The following is a 14,205-nucleotide window of genomic DNA, read 5'->3' as shown; positions in this document are numbered from 1 at the left end:
TCTGCGTGACGAGCATGACCTTGACAAAAGTAGTCTCTCAGAATTCTGCAGATTGTCTATTCGTGTCGGTATGACTGCGCCTACAATAGTGCACTCTGTGTTCTTTTTTCCGGCCGATGACGCTATTTCAGACCCGCATTCTGAGTACAGGCGGGCCCAGTCAGCTTGGAGTCGCGGCCTCTCGGGAAACCTCGGGAAAGCTCGGAAGACTTCGGGAAATTCGTGGCGACTCAGGAAAGTCCAAAGCGGCTGGATGTGGTGAATGATTGACATCTGGAGACTTAAGGAATCTTTAAAAATCTGCAAACGTTAGAAATTTTTTGTATCCACCTTCCTATGAAATGAATTTTACTGTCTGGCATCTTCTGATCTGTTTTTAAACATCTTTTTACTATTGAACGTCTTCAACTGGCAAACATGAAACAGATAATTTGGTGTTATGTTATTTTCTGATTCACACGCAAGTCATCTCGCGATATGTATTGAAGGTGCAGACAGTGGATAACGTATCAAACCAATATGTTAATTACATCTCAGATAGTATTAGCCAAATGTTGCACAAATGTGATTTAAAAGCATCTAATTTAGATTCAGTAGAATTACCTCATAGCATGTATTTACCCAAGGCAAGGCTCAATGAGATAAGATGTACGTACATCATATCTCATAAGAATGTACGATATCACAAGCTGAAATGCCTGATGACCTTAAATGTGCTATTATTAGATCGATATACGAGTACAAAGGAGAAAAACACTCAGAAATAGGAAACTATCTTGCCTGCACTTGTAAAATATATTGAAAAATATGTTTCTTTAAAATTAAACAAATAATTTGAAATTTCTTTCATAATAGACCAAAAACAATGTGGCTTTCAACAGAAAAATTATTACAAAACTTCTTGAATTATATAAATAGTGAGTTAAACCATAAAAGGCATGTATTATATATGGACAATTCTAAAGCGTTCGACACAATTGATCCGCAAAAATTATTAATAATTTAAGAAGCAATTGGAATCAGAGGAAACCTGCTAAATTTGTTTAAAAATTATTTATTTAATAGACATATATTTGTAAAAATAATAGAAAAAATTAGTGGGAATAATTTGTGCTGGTGTCCCTCAGGGGTCAATTTTTGGACCAACGCTTTATATTGTGTTTGCATCATTAACGAAAAAACTTTTTTCACATGTTAAACACTTTGTATATGCTGACGACACGGCTTTTATCATATCCGATGAACAATTATCCGTTGCTATTAAATGTATGCAACAATACTTTACGTCCCTAATAAAATGGTCACATGATGCAGGCCTAATCATAAATACCAAAAAACCAAATGGATGCATATTGCACATACAATCTCCACATGAAATAATATCCCACAACTTTACATGTAATCATCAAAACATTTTGCAGCCTTGCATATGCGATAAAATTGAAATGGTAAATGAATATGTTTATTTGGGAGTGACTGTTGATTGCCACTTTAAATGGGATATTCAAATAAACAACATTTGCAAAAGACTGAGAGCGAATGTCGGTAGAAATTTTTCGTTCCTGTGAATATAAATTTTAAATCATTTATCTATCACTCACATAATTAACTCTACAATACGGAATAACCACTTGGGGGCATTTTTGTAATATACTGATTTTTTATACAATAATATATCAAACAACCAATTAAGTATGAAGTAAAGCGTATTTTCTAAATATTTCTTGATCATTTCAATCCCGCCCTGTTGACCGAGAGGCTTGTAAAGTTGAACATATGAACTGTTTAATTCTAAATCAATGAATTGTCGTTAATCAAAGTTAAATAATAGCATCAGGATCATTACATTTGATTATTTGTTTGGTTTCAGAGGATGTGGGCGGCAGCAGGAGAGAGGGCGCGGTGAGGGGGGGCTGAGGGCGCGCCTGGCGGGCCCCCCTTGGGCCGCCCTCCCCCCTTCCCCTAGCCGGGCTGGCTCACCCGGCCCCAACATCCCTTCCGGCGGATTCCACCACACCCCTCTCCCCCCCCTCCGCCCCTACCACGCCGCTGCCAGATCACAACCTTCATCTTCACCAGCCACGTCGCCCCCCCGGCCAGCCACACTCGCCCCTAGATGTAGCGCCGCCAGATCTCCACTCGGATCTGGCAATTCATCCCCTGATCATTCCAGATACATTGCCACTTATAGACCCACCAGATTACCGGACCACCCTGTTCCGAGGACGACTTGTTTCCGAAGAGTCAGATTCAACTTCCACTTCGGAAGAGAATATACCGCTGCTGGAAGAATCCCTTTCAGAAAGCCATCTTGCCGAATATTTCATTCCAGAAACATTACCTCGTTTGTGTATCCATTCGGAGATCACTCCACGTCTAGACAGAAACTCAGATTCGCTGTCATCTGTATATACCTCATCACTTTTAGACCGTTCAAACACAGAGTTGGAAATCCCGGAACACCTCATCCCAGAGCCACTAGCAATCCGACTGCGTTCAAGTTCTTCTCCGTCACCAAGTTCTTCACGAACAGACAAAAACCTAGATTTACCACGCTCATCACATTCAGATCGCGGCGCCGAATGTGCAGGTCGAAAAGGTACAAAAGCTTTAGGAATCACAATTCAAACAAAAGAAAAAAACAATTACAAAGACCAAAGACAAAGTTTAGAATCAAATTTAATAGATTTAAGTCTGAGTATCTCTTCAAATACGACTCAATGCAACTCAGAGGTACCAGCAAAGCAATATTCGACAGTATTCACAAACACGAATACAGAATTCACGGAAAAACCTACATTAAGGGCAACACACGAGTTCACAGATATCCCATTCACAAATGTTGCGCTGCGGGTTATATTACCCAACAGAGACAATGCAACATGTCCCAATACCCCTTCATATTATCCCATATCTCCTTATCCAACACTAACCACATATATCCCCACAACAGTAAATACATACCCACACAAAACTTCTCCGCGTTCCTCTCCAAACGAAACCTGCAATCCGCCCCAGCTCAAAGAAAACGACCATTCAACAAATCCGCCTTGGAAACCCCCTTATCAACAGACTATACCCTTCTCCGGTCCTGGACCTCCTGCCCTGATCCATCCCTCTCACAAACTAGTGCCACCGCCTGCTTCGAAGACAGCAACCAACCACACAACAGCTCCTGGAAAGAAGCCCAACCATCACCGGAAATATTCTGCAAAGAATACAAATCAGGTAAGTCTTTTTGCTTTTATATTTATTCTGGAACGCATTATATTTGTTGATCACAGCATAATATATTATATGACTGTATTCAAATATTGATGTATACCACGTTGCATCGTTCAAAATGATTTGGCAAGAGTTCAGGCTGAATCAGTTTGTCTGGACAGGAAGAATTAGTCTGCGGCTGACGTGAAAAGTAAAAGTGTAACATTGAGCATTCCCCTGCATGATTTGGTGCCACAGAGCCAGGAGTCACCGGGTCATAATGCCATTGATGATGGTGATGATTGTACTCTGGCACTTGCGAAGGTCTCCCTCTTGCGCGCGCGCACAGCCTCAACAACAATAATAACACCGCGACAGAGGAGCTGATACAGAAATAGCGGCGGCGGCGTGCGGGCTATTGTCGGACGGGTAAACAAGAAACAAGAGCGGCCACACACTCGGCTCCATAGATACTCGGACCGCGCTACATAATATGGTGCTCCCTTCATACTACACACGGCGCTCTCTATCTTGTCTGTTGTCCGATGTCCGCCCGTCTTCGTACTGGAGGCGGAATTCAGAAAACGATGGTAGGTCTGAAAAAACAGACCACGCGTCATCCTCACAAAAAACACATCAAACGAGACTAAGCGCGTGTAAAAAGAATGGACCCATTCGGCTCAAGCGGTGACGCATTTTCACCGCTAGTTTTAGTACGATGTGTGCAACAAATTGTGCTCTTTTATGAAGGTGTCGGATGGTTGCCAATTTAGGAAAAGTAAAGATATGATTGATTGTCTATTTATGTGTAATTATGCAGCTCCTTGCAGGATGGCTGTTTGAAATCAAAAGATCGGAATTTGACTCACGTAATAGATTGACATAGTAGAAAACGGGTGGTATTATTCAGAAGTTGATTTATTGAACAGAACTGATTTAAAAATAGTTATTAATAATAAATAATTTTTAGACGTACCTAATTTTTAAGTTGATTTAAACACAAGAGCGAAACGGAATGCGGCGACTGGTCCAACCGAAGAACGACAGCATAATGTGCCGACTAGGAATACAAGACAAAATAAAACATTATTCTGCAATACAAACACGACCAACAATCAGACACACTCACTGACCAATAGGATGCATGATCTGGGCAACAAGTATGGGGATGCTATTGATTTATTTATTGACTCCATTTATAGAATTAAGCATAATCTATACCAACACTTTGTCAAATCCTGCGAATCAGAGTAGCGTTGGTAAATAAGTTTTAATGATTTGTCTTATATGTAGTGATGTTTTAATTTCTTTTTATACTTTATTTTACTCTTACGTTTTACTAATATTGCTTCATATTTCATTTTTTTTTGTCTTCATTTAGTTTTTATTTTAATTATTTCTTAATATTTTCTCATTATACTTGTAATCACAATTTTACAATTGTGTATTTGTACCTTCTTTACAATGGATTACATCTATTTACTGTCAGTATCTCCTGTATAATACAGATATTCTCCTATGTACACTGCATCATGTATCACTTCTATGTAAAAGCCTTTTTAGGCGTATATATATATATATAAATATAATGATTCTAACCGTGAGATCGGAGATGGTCTTCCTGCTGTAGGTATCACTAGTATAAAAGTTGGTGATGCAATAATATAGATAATATCCCCGGGAACCATTAATTGGATAACCAATGGTTCTGCCATAGGTCACCCCAAGTGGTTCGCTACGTTTGGTGTGACTTGGGGTGAGATTTGTCCAGGTCTTTGCGGCGGATACGTCTGCCCAACTGCATGGCAGTTCAGATTGGGAACGCCTTTTTTTCGTTTTCTAGATTCTTATTTTCCATGAAATGGTCAATCATTTAAATTTACCGAATTAAAAGTGTATACAAATTGAACAACGTCATATGCGCCTCACAATTTTTATCGCATATGAGTGTTTAAAATATTACCTTGATATTATAGACTTAGAAGTCTTAAAATATCTAAGAAAATAAAAATTTGTTGTCTTAAAACCCTGTTCAGTTTGCATGTTTTTGGTTGAGGGAGACCCTTATACCTCTACGACTGGACTCTCTAGACCCATCGACTTGCACCGCAGTGGGAGGGATGGTTTTGTAAGTCTTTTATTCCAGGACACACCGATCCCCAGATTCCGACCCACCCATCATATCTTATTTCTTCCCAGAACCTCCTCTCCTTAATTTCCATCAAATAAATACGACACAACCTCCCCAAAGATAACTCGTGTGGGACTAATGCACAGAAATAAGGTACTATTCAATATTTTGCAGACTGGAGTTTATTGAACCGTGCTTAGCTAAGCATATGGCGAGGGAGATTTTTGAAGATTTTTAGAAGTGACCGGTATATAACACAATGACTAGAATTAACTGCTGTGATACGGTGTCATTGCCCTCATTACAATTAAATATACTAGTTTTAGGACATTGCACCAGGAGTTTCGAAAGTTTATCTGGTTGGCAACTGTACGAAAATTTTGGTGTCTTTTTCATCAGGAGTGCGACTTTTTCTACATCGTCTCAATAAAATATTTTTAAAAAATCACCAATTTCACACCTAAACAAATATAGTTTTAACTAATTGTCTCTCTTATATTCGGTTAATCAAACTCTTAGAATGTTTTTCTTAATGCTCAATTGTTTAGGTTACAATTACCATCCGTTAAAACTACATAATCAGATCAAAGAGCTTCCTGCTTAGCCTGAGTATTGTTAAAATTTACCCTAGATTCGTTGAATGTTGACTGAACCACACAACAAAGGTTAAAAGGAATTAGAATCTACAGATCTAGACAAAGCAATTCTGTTGTGGGTTTATTCCTAGTTTCAACAAATCCCTTTGAATTGGAGAACAAAATACGTCTAGCCTATGAACTCGTTTACTCATTGTGCAGTTTGTTCAAGTGCCTTGTGTATTTCTGTATCGCAGAGGTGAAAGATCGGTGGTACCCTTTCCTACAGAATGGTTATGGCTTTTTGTTAGATGGTTTTACTCGAGTGTTAGGACGCAAAACAACGAAATTATTATTCGGATTTTTTTTTATTATTTTAATATAGATCATAGTTACATTAGTACATACATATTTTGCAAAATATAATATTTAGGTACATAATTGGTCATGTATACCTTATCAGAAAAGAGGAGCTCTTGTGCCTGATAAGGGAGCCACGATTCTTACTTAGATTCAATGTTATAGTATGATGTTATGTGTAAAATATAAATATAATATATATATATTTACATATATTTTTTTAATATAAGGTTTTTTGGAAAAAATATAAAAAAGAAAAAATATCTCCTTCAAATAACATTACTTACCAAATTATTATCACCTAATCTCCTTCTCTGCAACTGAAAGGTTTAGTACTCCATTATCCAAAGATAACACATTTCCTTAAAAAATTAAAATCAATAATCAATTACTAAATTTATCTTAGAATACATCTATAAACTCAAACCCAATTACTAATAAACATGTCGTTAAATAATTGGTAAACAATCATTAAAATCTAATTGGTAAATTTAAAATACGTTTATTAGTAAAGTCTAAAGAATTTATCTGGAGATCAAAACAAAATTAACATTATACATGAAAACATCCGCTCAATGGAACATATTGATGAGTTTCTTCTATTTTTAGATAATATTTAGTCGGCTGTAGGATTTCAGTATCAACTTGTAACACAAATGGCAACACAAATTGCAACACAAATTGAAACACAAATTGCAACACAAATTCCAATATATCATGAATACTTTAAAGTATCGAAAAAAAATATCATACATAGGGAAAAACGTTGTGGTTCAATTTTCATACAAGACTTAAATTTGAATTTGAAGCCAAAATACTCAGCCAAACAAAAAAAAAATATTCGAAAGGTACCTACAGTAAATATCTAGTAGAAATATGTGCTAACGAAGTTTGAAAATTATTTGTTACTTAATATTAATTACTAAAAAAAAAATCTTACCCTTTCTGCCAAATATACTAAACTTTAAAATTATAAAAATCATTAAATGTTTAAAAATCTATTTTTATGGGCTTAAATTTAATTTTCAACCGACCGATTTACATTGGTACACAAATTTTTCGTATATAAATTTTAAAATCAGACATAAATAACGTATTTTTGTCATGTTTTATTTTTTAATTTATATTTCATTTCATTTACATAGTAGATTGGTAAAGATTATTTTTTTAATGGTACCGTTATCTCACAAAAAAATTGTCAGAGATGGCCTCAAAAATCGTGATAAATTGAATTCTTATAGTGTTTACGTGTTTTGATATTTGTTAAAAAATATCATAAAAAATATTAGAAAGACGAAAAAATCCACGTATATTCCTATATTTTATAATTTAAAAGTCAAATGAATAAAGCAATATCTGCTTTTTGATTACAAAAATAAATTTTCAGTTTGGTGGAGTATTTTGATCTCAAATCAAATTTATGTTTTGTATGAAAAAAGCAATACGGGTCGCTATCTGTCCTAAATAATGTAATGCGATCCCCCCAGAAATAAAAATTTAAACAATCAAAACGTAATTATTTATCGGTCCAATGATAATCAAATGGTTTATTGTTCATTGGCTTTGGTAGAGGGGAGTATTTTTATTAATTATTTGTTATTAATAATATTAGGTAGTTCGAGTAAAAGCAATAATGAGTATTCAATAATTTCTTCACATAATTTAACTATGATGTTTGAATGATTTTTATAGCACCGTTTTTGTGCAAAATCACCTCAAAGGCTCTGTACAAATATATAATACATTTCTACGGTGACCGGGTATCTCATCAAAATGGCAATTCAACACACTTACAAAAAGTGATATGAAGTCATGAAAAGTGATGAAACAAAAACTATGTTAAATAGGTTACATAGGTAAGTATTAAACCTAGTTTTTTTCATTAATTTTAATGACTCTATATCACTTTTGAAGTGTGTTGAATTTTCATTTTGATAAAATATCATGTAACCCATTTCTACAGATCTAGGTGGATTAAAAGTACAGCCTGGATTAAAATATAATAAATGTTGGCATTATGGAATTTATTTTCTCAGCTAATATTCCTGTGACTTAACAGGACTTATTTTTGTATTTGATACCTAATTAGTAATTTTAATACGAATGAAATAAAACGTAAGCCCTGTCTATTTATCAAACATTACGTACAATGGTCTCCGTGGGGCTAGGCAGAAAGAGTGCCCTCGATAGCTCAGGATGGTTTATATGCTCCGATGAATGGGTCCAGGGTTCATTGCTCCGCCTGCGCATAGAGGGGAATACTTTTGTCTAGGCCCTAGTTCCCTAGGAGTTCACTGATTCTATGCAATTCATTTAGTAACGACAGGTATTATCAAGCACTTAAATATTTATAAAAATACGTGATTGATTTTCTCATTTACAAAGAGTCGGATTAAAGATCCAACTATAACAGTAATTAACTGAGAACAATAAAACACAATGATGAACACAACGTTAATCCCCAACATACCCAATTTCTATCGATTTATAACAAGTTTCTCGTTAACTCTTTAAGTTTTTAAAATCCAAAAAAATATACGTTATTTTTGAAGATAATATCTATACACTTGTTATGCCGAAACGATAATTATATGAATTTTCCTAGATAGAAAAAAATCGCAAAGTAAGCTCCGAAAATTATTAAAAACACGTTTTTTTCTGTTACTTGTTACTTAATATGTTATTCGCATGAAAAAATTCACAGTGAATCTTTATATGCAAGTAAAGCATTTCTGCTCTATTTCAAACGAATCTTGTTTTATAAAATGTTTTCCTCTTAAAAACAGAACTGGAAGCCTATAACTAATGAATTGACAAATCTCAAAACAAATTATCAGTAAAGCACAAATTTATTATGAGGAAGTCGTAACTCGTGTTCTTAAAAATAATAATATTTTCGAATCTTGTTCATTAAATTTATTCGGACAAGGTCATCTGCTTGTCACGTGTTCAGATATATTCTGAATGACTAAAATTTGATTAGGAAATGGTCACGCAGTATTTTGATTTTAAAAATGGGTCTCCCCAGGTGGTTCGCTACGTTTGGTGACTTTGCAGAACTTCTCATGTTTACTGGGAGAAGTTTATGCAGGTCATGGCGGCGTATGCATTTGCCCACCAAGTGCGTGGGGCCGGATTGGGAGAGGTAGGTCGAAGGAGACTCTCTCACCTCTCCAGCCGGATTCTATTGACCCATCGCCTTGCACCCGCAGTGGGATGGATGGATTCATACATATATCACTCCTGGACACGCTGACCCCCAAATTTCTAGCCAACCTCATACAGTTTTCCTTTTCAGAACCTTCTCTCTTTAATTTTTGAAAAGATCCTCCCCAATTATGATATAAGTCCCGAGGAAAAGTATACATAAAAATAAAATCATATTTATTGGTTCTAAATTACTTGGTCTATTCATCCGGCTTATTTTGATTTTGCGTGTATTAACAACAATTAATTAGTGAACAATTTTAAAAACGTATTTGGTTCCGAGTTATATATCACTGTCTCATAGCCAAAGGGGTCTAGCAAAACGCATTGTGTAGGGTCATGTGAGCTGAACTCCTAGGCGAATGGAGGGGTATTATTCAAGTGGAATCTTTTTATTCCGATACCCACCTATCCATTCGTAATCACTCTGCCTGCACGCACTGCTCAGGTACCTACCGGGGTCGCCACGCTAACGACTACACATTGTGTGCTGTACCTACGCAGTACATAGGGATAGGATAATGGCGTGGAATAAAAATGCATAGTGATCATGTTAATAATTATTAAAACATTATAATTATTTCTGGTTTTGAATAGAAAACTTGCGTGTGATAAGCGAGTACTTATTTTCTTAAAGCATCTACCACCAATAATCACATTTTAATAATACTAATTGGTGGCTCCCTGCGTATGTCTCCAGGACTTTTGCCGTCGGTTGTAAGGCTAGCTGCTTTTCTTGAAGTCCTTCGTTTCTTTGCGCAAGGATACGCACAGAGATAGATGGATGGATGAGAGATGGTTGTTATTAAAACACTTTTTTAACAGATTTATTTATTGCGTTTTTATTCAGATGAATTTGCAATGATTCTAGTTGTTAGATCAGAGGCTTTAAGGTGTCGAATGTTAACTCAAAGGCTTTTATACTTCGAATGAAAGCGAATTTTGTAAAATGTAAGGATACAAGAATATCAAAATGATTTGCACATTTTAACCCAATCCCGTTGTTTTCACATAAAAGCCCATAGACAAAACGTAGCATAAACAGACTATACATAGAAAAGATGAAAGGAAAGGTGACACACAGACGCGAATTTATGTAAAGGATTTTACCCATCGAGATTAGAAAAAATGAAGTTAATTTGAAATGATAAATAAGAAAACATGAAATGAAATATTAAATCAGACAACACAACACTCAACACTAATAATCGTAAATCATATTTAGCTGAAATAACCTCAGGGGGGGAATAAATATATCTGGCCTTTAAGATTCATAATAATAACTAGTAACTCACATCTAAGACTTATATCCAGTGGCTTATGACTAAGGCTTATAACTACCGACTTAAAGTTAGTGACCTCTCAGACTTATATCTAGTGAATTACGACTAAGGCTTATAACTACTGACTTAAAACTAGTGACTTAATAAAACGATCTTGCCTTTCTTTGCTTTACCTTTGCCTTAAATGGCTTTGCCCAAGAATTGTATAAAAAACATGTAATTCAATTTATGAGTCTTATTTTATTTAAAAGACACAAAGATCACAATGAAAATAACGTAAGATCTGAAATAGTTGCAACGAGATATAATTTCTATACAAAAGATTTTTTGGTATATCAATTTTTCTGATCTATAATATGCTGCATCCAAATCCCTTCTATTAGAAGATTTATAAAAAAAATTATGTGACCCTTTTACGTTTATATTTTCTACGATCTTTAAAATACCCAACAGGGCGAAATAAAAGTTTGTTAATTACAAACATGCTGACAAAAAAAAAATCTTGTTCATTTTTATTTTAACAAATCTAAATTTATAGTACCTAATTATGTTGAGATTATATGTTATAATTATGATAAACGGCGTGAAAAAGCTATGGAAGGTGTTGTCCAAGTATGGAGTGAATACGAATCTGACTCAGGCAATTGCATCTCTGTATGAGGGAAGCGTTGCATGCGTTAGAGTGAAGGCTGCATAATGTCACCGTTGTTATTCAATCTATACATGGATAATTGAATGCAAGAATTGAAAGAGGTGGGATTGGGCGCAAATTTGAGTAATCTGAAAGAATGTTGTATACTGATGATGCGGTGCTGATTGCTAACAGTGTGGAAGATGTACCGTCTCTCTTGTCTAGCATTAACGAAATACGTATGAAGAATAAGTTAATGATGAATGTAAGTAAGTCTAAAGTAATGGTGTTCGAAAGGGAAAGTACAAAAACAGTGTGCAATATAGTTGTGAATGAGTAAGTACTAACGTAGTACCTTAAGTACTTATTTTGTCCTCTTGTTATTATAAACAATTATTGAACTCCTTCGTTCATCAGGACTATATATGATAACTTGTATTTTATCTGCTTATATCGTTCATATTCAGTTTATTGATGAATTATACACTTATTACTGTACTCCTGAACAGCTTACTTATAAAAATGCATACATGTAAAAGCCTTCCAAGGCGTGAATAAGTAAATATTTTTTTTTTTTTTTTCACTTGTAGCAAACACTTTGTGGATATACATAATTATAATAATTAAAATAAATTAACTTTGTTTGAATACCACTAATAAAATAAATATAATTAATATTTCTTTCTGATTGCCTGACTACATTGGTTTCGAGTTACAAAAAAGCCTATTTCAGAAAAGTGATAATTTTATTGAACTATCAGTGTTTTTTTTTTAAATTTTGACACAAAGTTGCATTCAGATACGCGTGTGTTTTTATATACATACATTATATTATGTATATAATTACATTAGATGTCACCGGTGAGAGGTAAAAATATGTTTTTTTTTTCAAACATGCCCATCTGTTGGACGTAAAAGCAACACACGCTATTGTTTCTCTATCTGCACAGACAGATTGAACCACAGCAACGCGTGGAGGGGTACAGCTAGTATATAAATAAATAAATTTTTATGTTTAATTCAGGGGGGATTTTGTTGTACAGTTTAGGTCCCAAGTATGTGTGTGTCTTTTGATACTTCGCCGTATTGCTCGTTGGGATCATGAGGTCATTTCTAGTGTGGCTTCTTGTGATGTGTTTATGGTCAATTTTATTAATATTGTCTAGATTTTTATGTACATGAATAATAACCTTTTTTATATAGTTTTGACGAACATCAAGTACATTCAATTGTTTAAAGAGCTCATCGCTAGAGAACCTATATGGTTTGCGCATTATGACTTTAATTAATTATTGATTTTTGGGCCTTCATAAGCGGATCTAGAATTGATCTTCCTGATGCTCCCCAGCCAATGCAACCACACATTAAGAGGGGGTTGCAAAGTCCGAAATATATTTTTCTTAGATCTACTTGTCTAATTATGTTTCGCACTGCAAAGAAAATATGAGTAAGTTTTCTTACCCTAGTTGTAAGATTGTCAATGTGATAATTCCACTTAAGATGATTGTCTATTATAACACCTAGGTACTTGATGTTTTTCACACATTCAAGATCTTCACAATTGGAGTTAGGTTCAGTATTATAGGAGTAACAGTCATGATTATGTGTTTTTATTGTGTGTGTTGTACTAGGTTGTCCCTTTATAGTGGAGCTGAATCTCATGTATTTGGTTTTAGAAGTGTTCAGTGTTGTAGATTTTTGCTGAGCCATTGTTTTATCACATTAATTCCACTTTCAGCAAGTTTGTGTGTGTCAGTCCAGTCATCTCCTTCAAAGATAGCTACCATATCGTCTGCGAATGTAATAATTTTACCACCGATTGGTAGCTCGCACAACTCATTAATAAAGATTATAAATAGAAGGGGTCCCAGAAATGATAATCGAACCAGTTGACTTTTTAAACGTATACTTTGCGATCGTGTAAAACGGCTATAACTCAAAATTAGAACAAGTTAGGGCCTAGTGAATTAGATTGAAATTTTGTGTGTATGGCTTTTGTTTTTACATTTTAATAATATGGATGGTTATTAATTGTTTGTTAAAACTATTAAAAAATAGAATAAATTTTATTTCAATTATCTTTGAAATTGTTAGTACTTTACTAGACAATTCGTGACACAAGTTATGTCTTCCAATTGTGGATTCCAATTCAGAATCTCAACATACTTTTTTTAATGTCTTGTTCAAAAAGAATGACAAAGGTAATAGGTAATATAATACTGTGTCTGTCCTGTCATTATTTTGTGCATGTCAATCTATGTGAAGTCTGGACAAAAAACAGGAAATGGAAAAGAGGGCCACTGTAATATGCAACAGTTTTTATTGTCGAATAATGATTTTGGAAACAGTACAAAAAATATTCCAGTCACTTTTACACGGTGACTGTAAGTACGTCGCTAAAATGTTATGTTTAATCAAAAATGTAATAACAAGATTCAAATTAATAAAAACTATAAAAATTTAAAAGCACCGTTGACATTAATACACCGACGTAGCTCAGTGGTCCAGAGCACCTGACCGGACATCAGAAGGTGCTGGTTCAATTTCCGTCGGCGGAATTTATTTTTACTCGGGAGATATTTTCAATTTGTATGGATATTTCAGACGACTAATTATTGCTTATAATTATTTGTAATAGATCAATCGTTTTTCACGTCATAGCCAATATAAGTATCGATTCTCCAATCCAGGCCGCTCGCAATCGCCGTGGAGAATACATACATTGATCGAAATTCTTATTCTTGAATCTTGTCGAATGTACATAATTACATACGCCAAACGTCAATCGAACTACGAGTGAGTCGAAACACTCGT

At 34.8% G+C, this 14,205-nt stretch overlaps 1 protein-coding gene across 1 annotated transcript in view; it reads left to right on the top strand.

The window, feature by feature from the left end:
- Positions 1-1,495: 1,495 nt before the first annotated feature.
- Positions 1,496-14,205, top strand: part of LOC149422204 (uncharacterized) — a 386,407-nt gene continuing 373,697 nt past the window's right edge. Inside the window, exons 1-2 of the mRNA XM_089633548.1 lie at positions 1,496-1,541; positions 1,919-3,228. Coding sequence (XP_089489674.1) covers positions 1,496-1,541; positions 1,919-3,228 — 1,356 coding nt within the window. The remainder of the gene's footprint in view (positions 1,542-1,918; positions 3,229-14,205) is intronic.

Source organism: Hesperophylax consimilis, chromosome 7, assembly GCF_061612785.1.
Source record: "Hesperophylax consimilis isolate HC1 chromosome 7, BYU_Hcon_1.0, whole genome shotgun sequence".
Lineage (NCBI taxonomy): Eukaryota > Metazoa > Arthropoda > Insecta > Trichoptera > Limnephilidae > Hesperophylax > Hesperophylax consimilis.
This window is presented reverse-complemented; position numbering and strand designations above follow the sequence as displayed.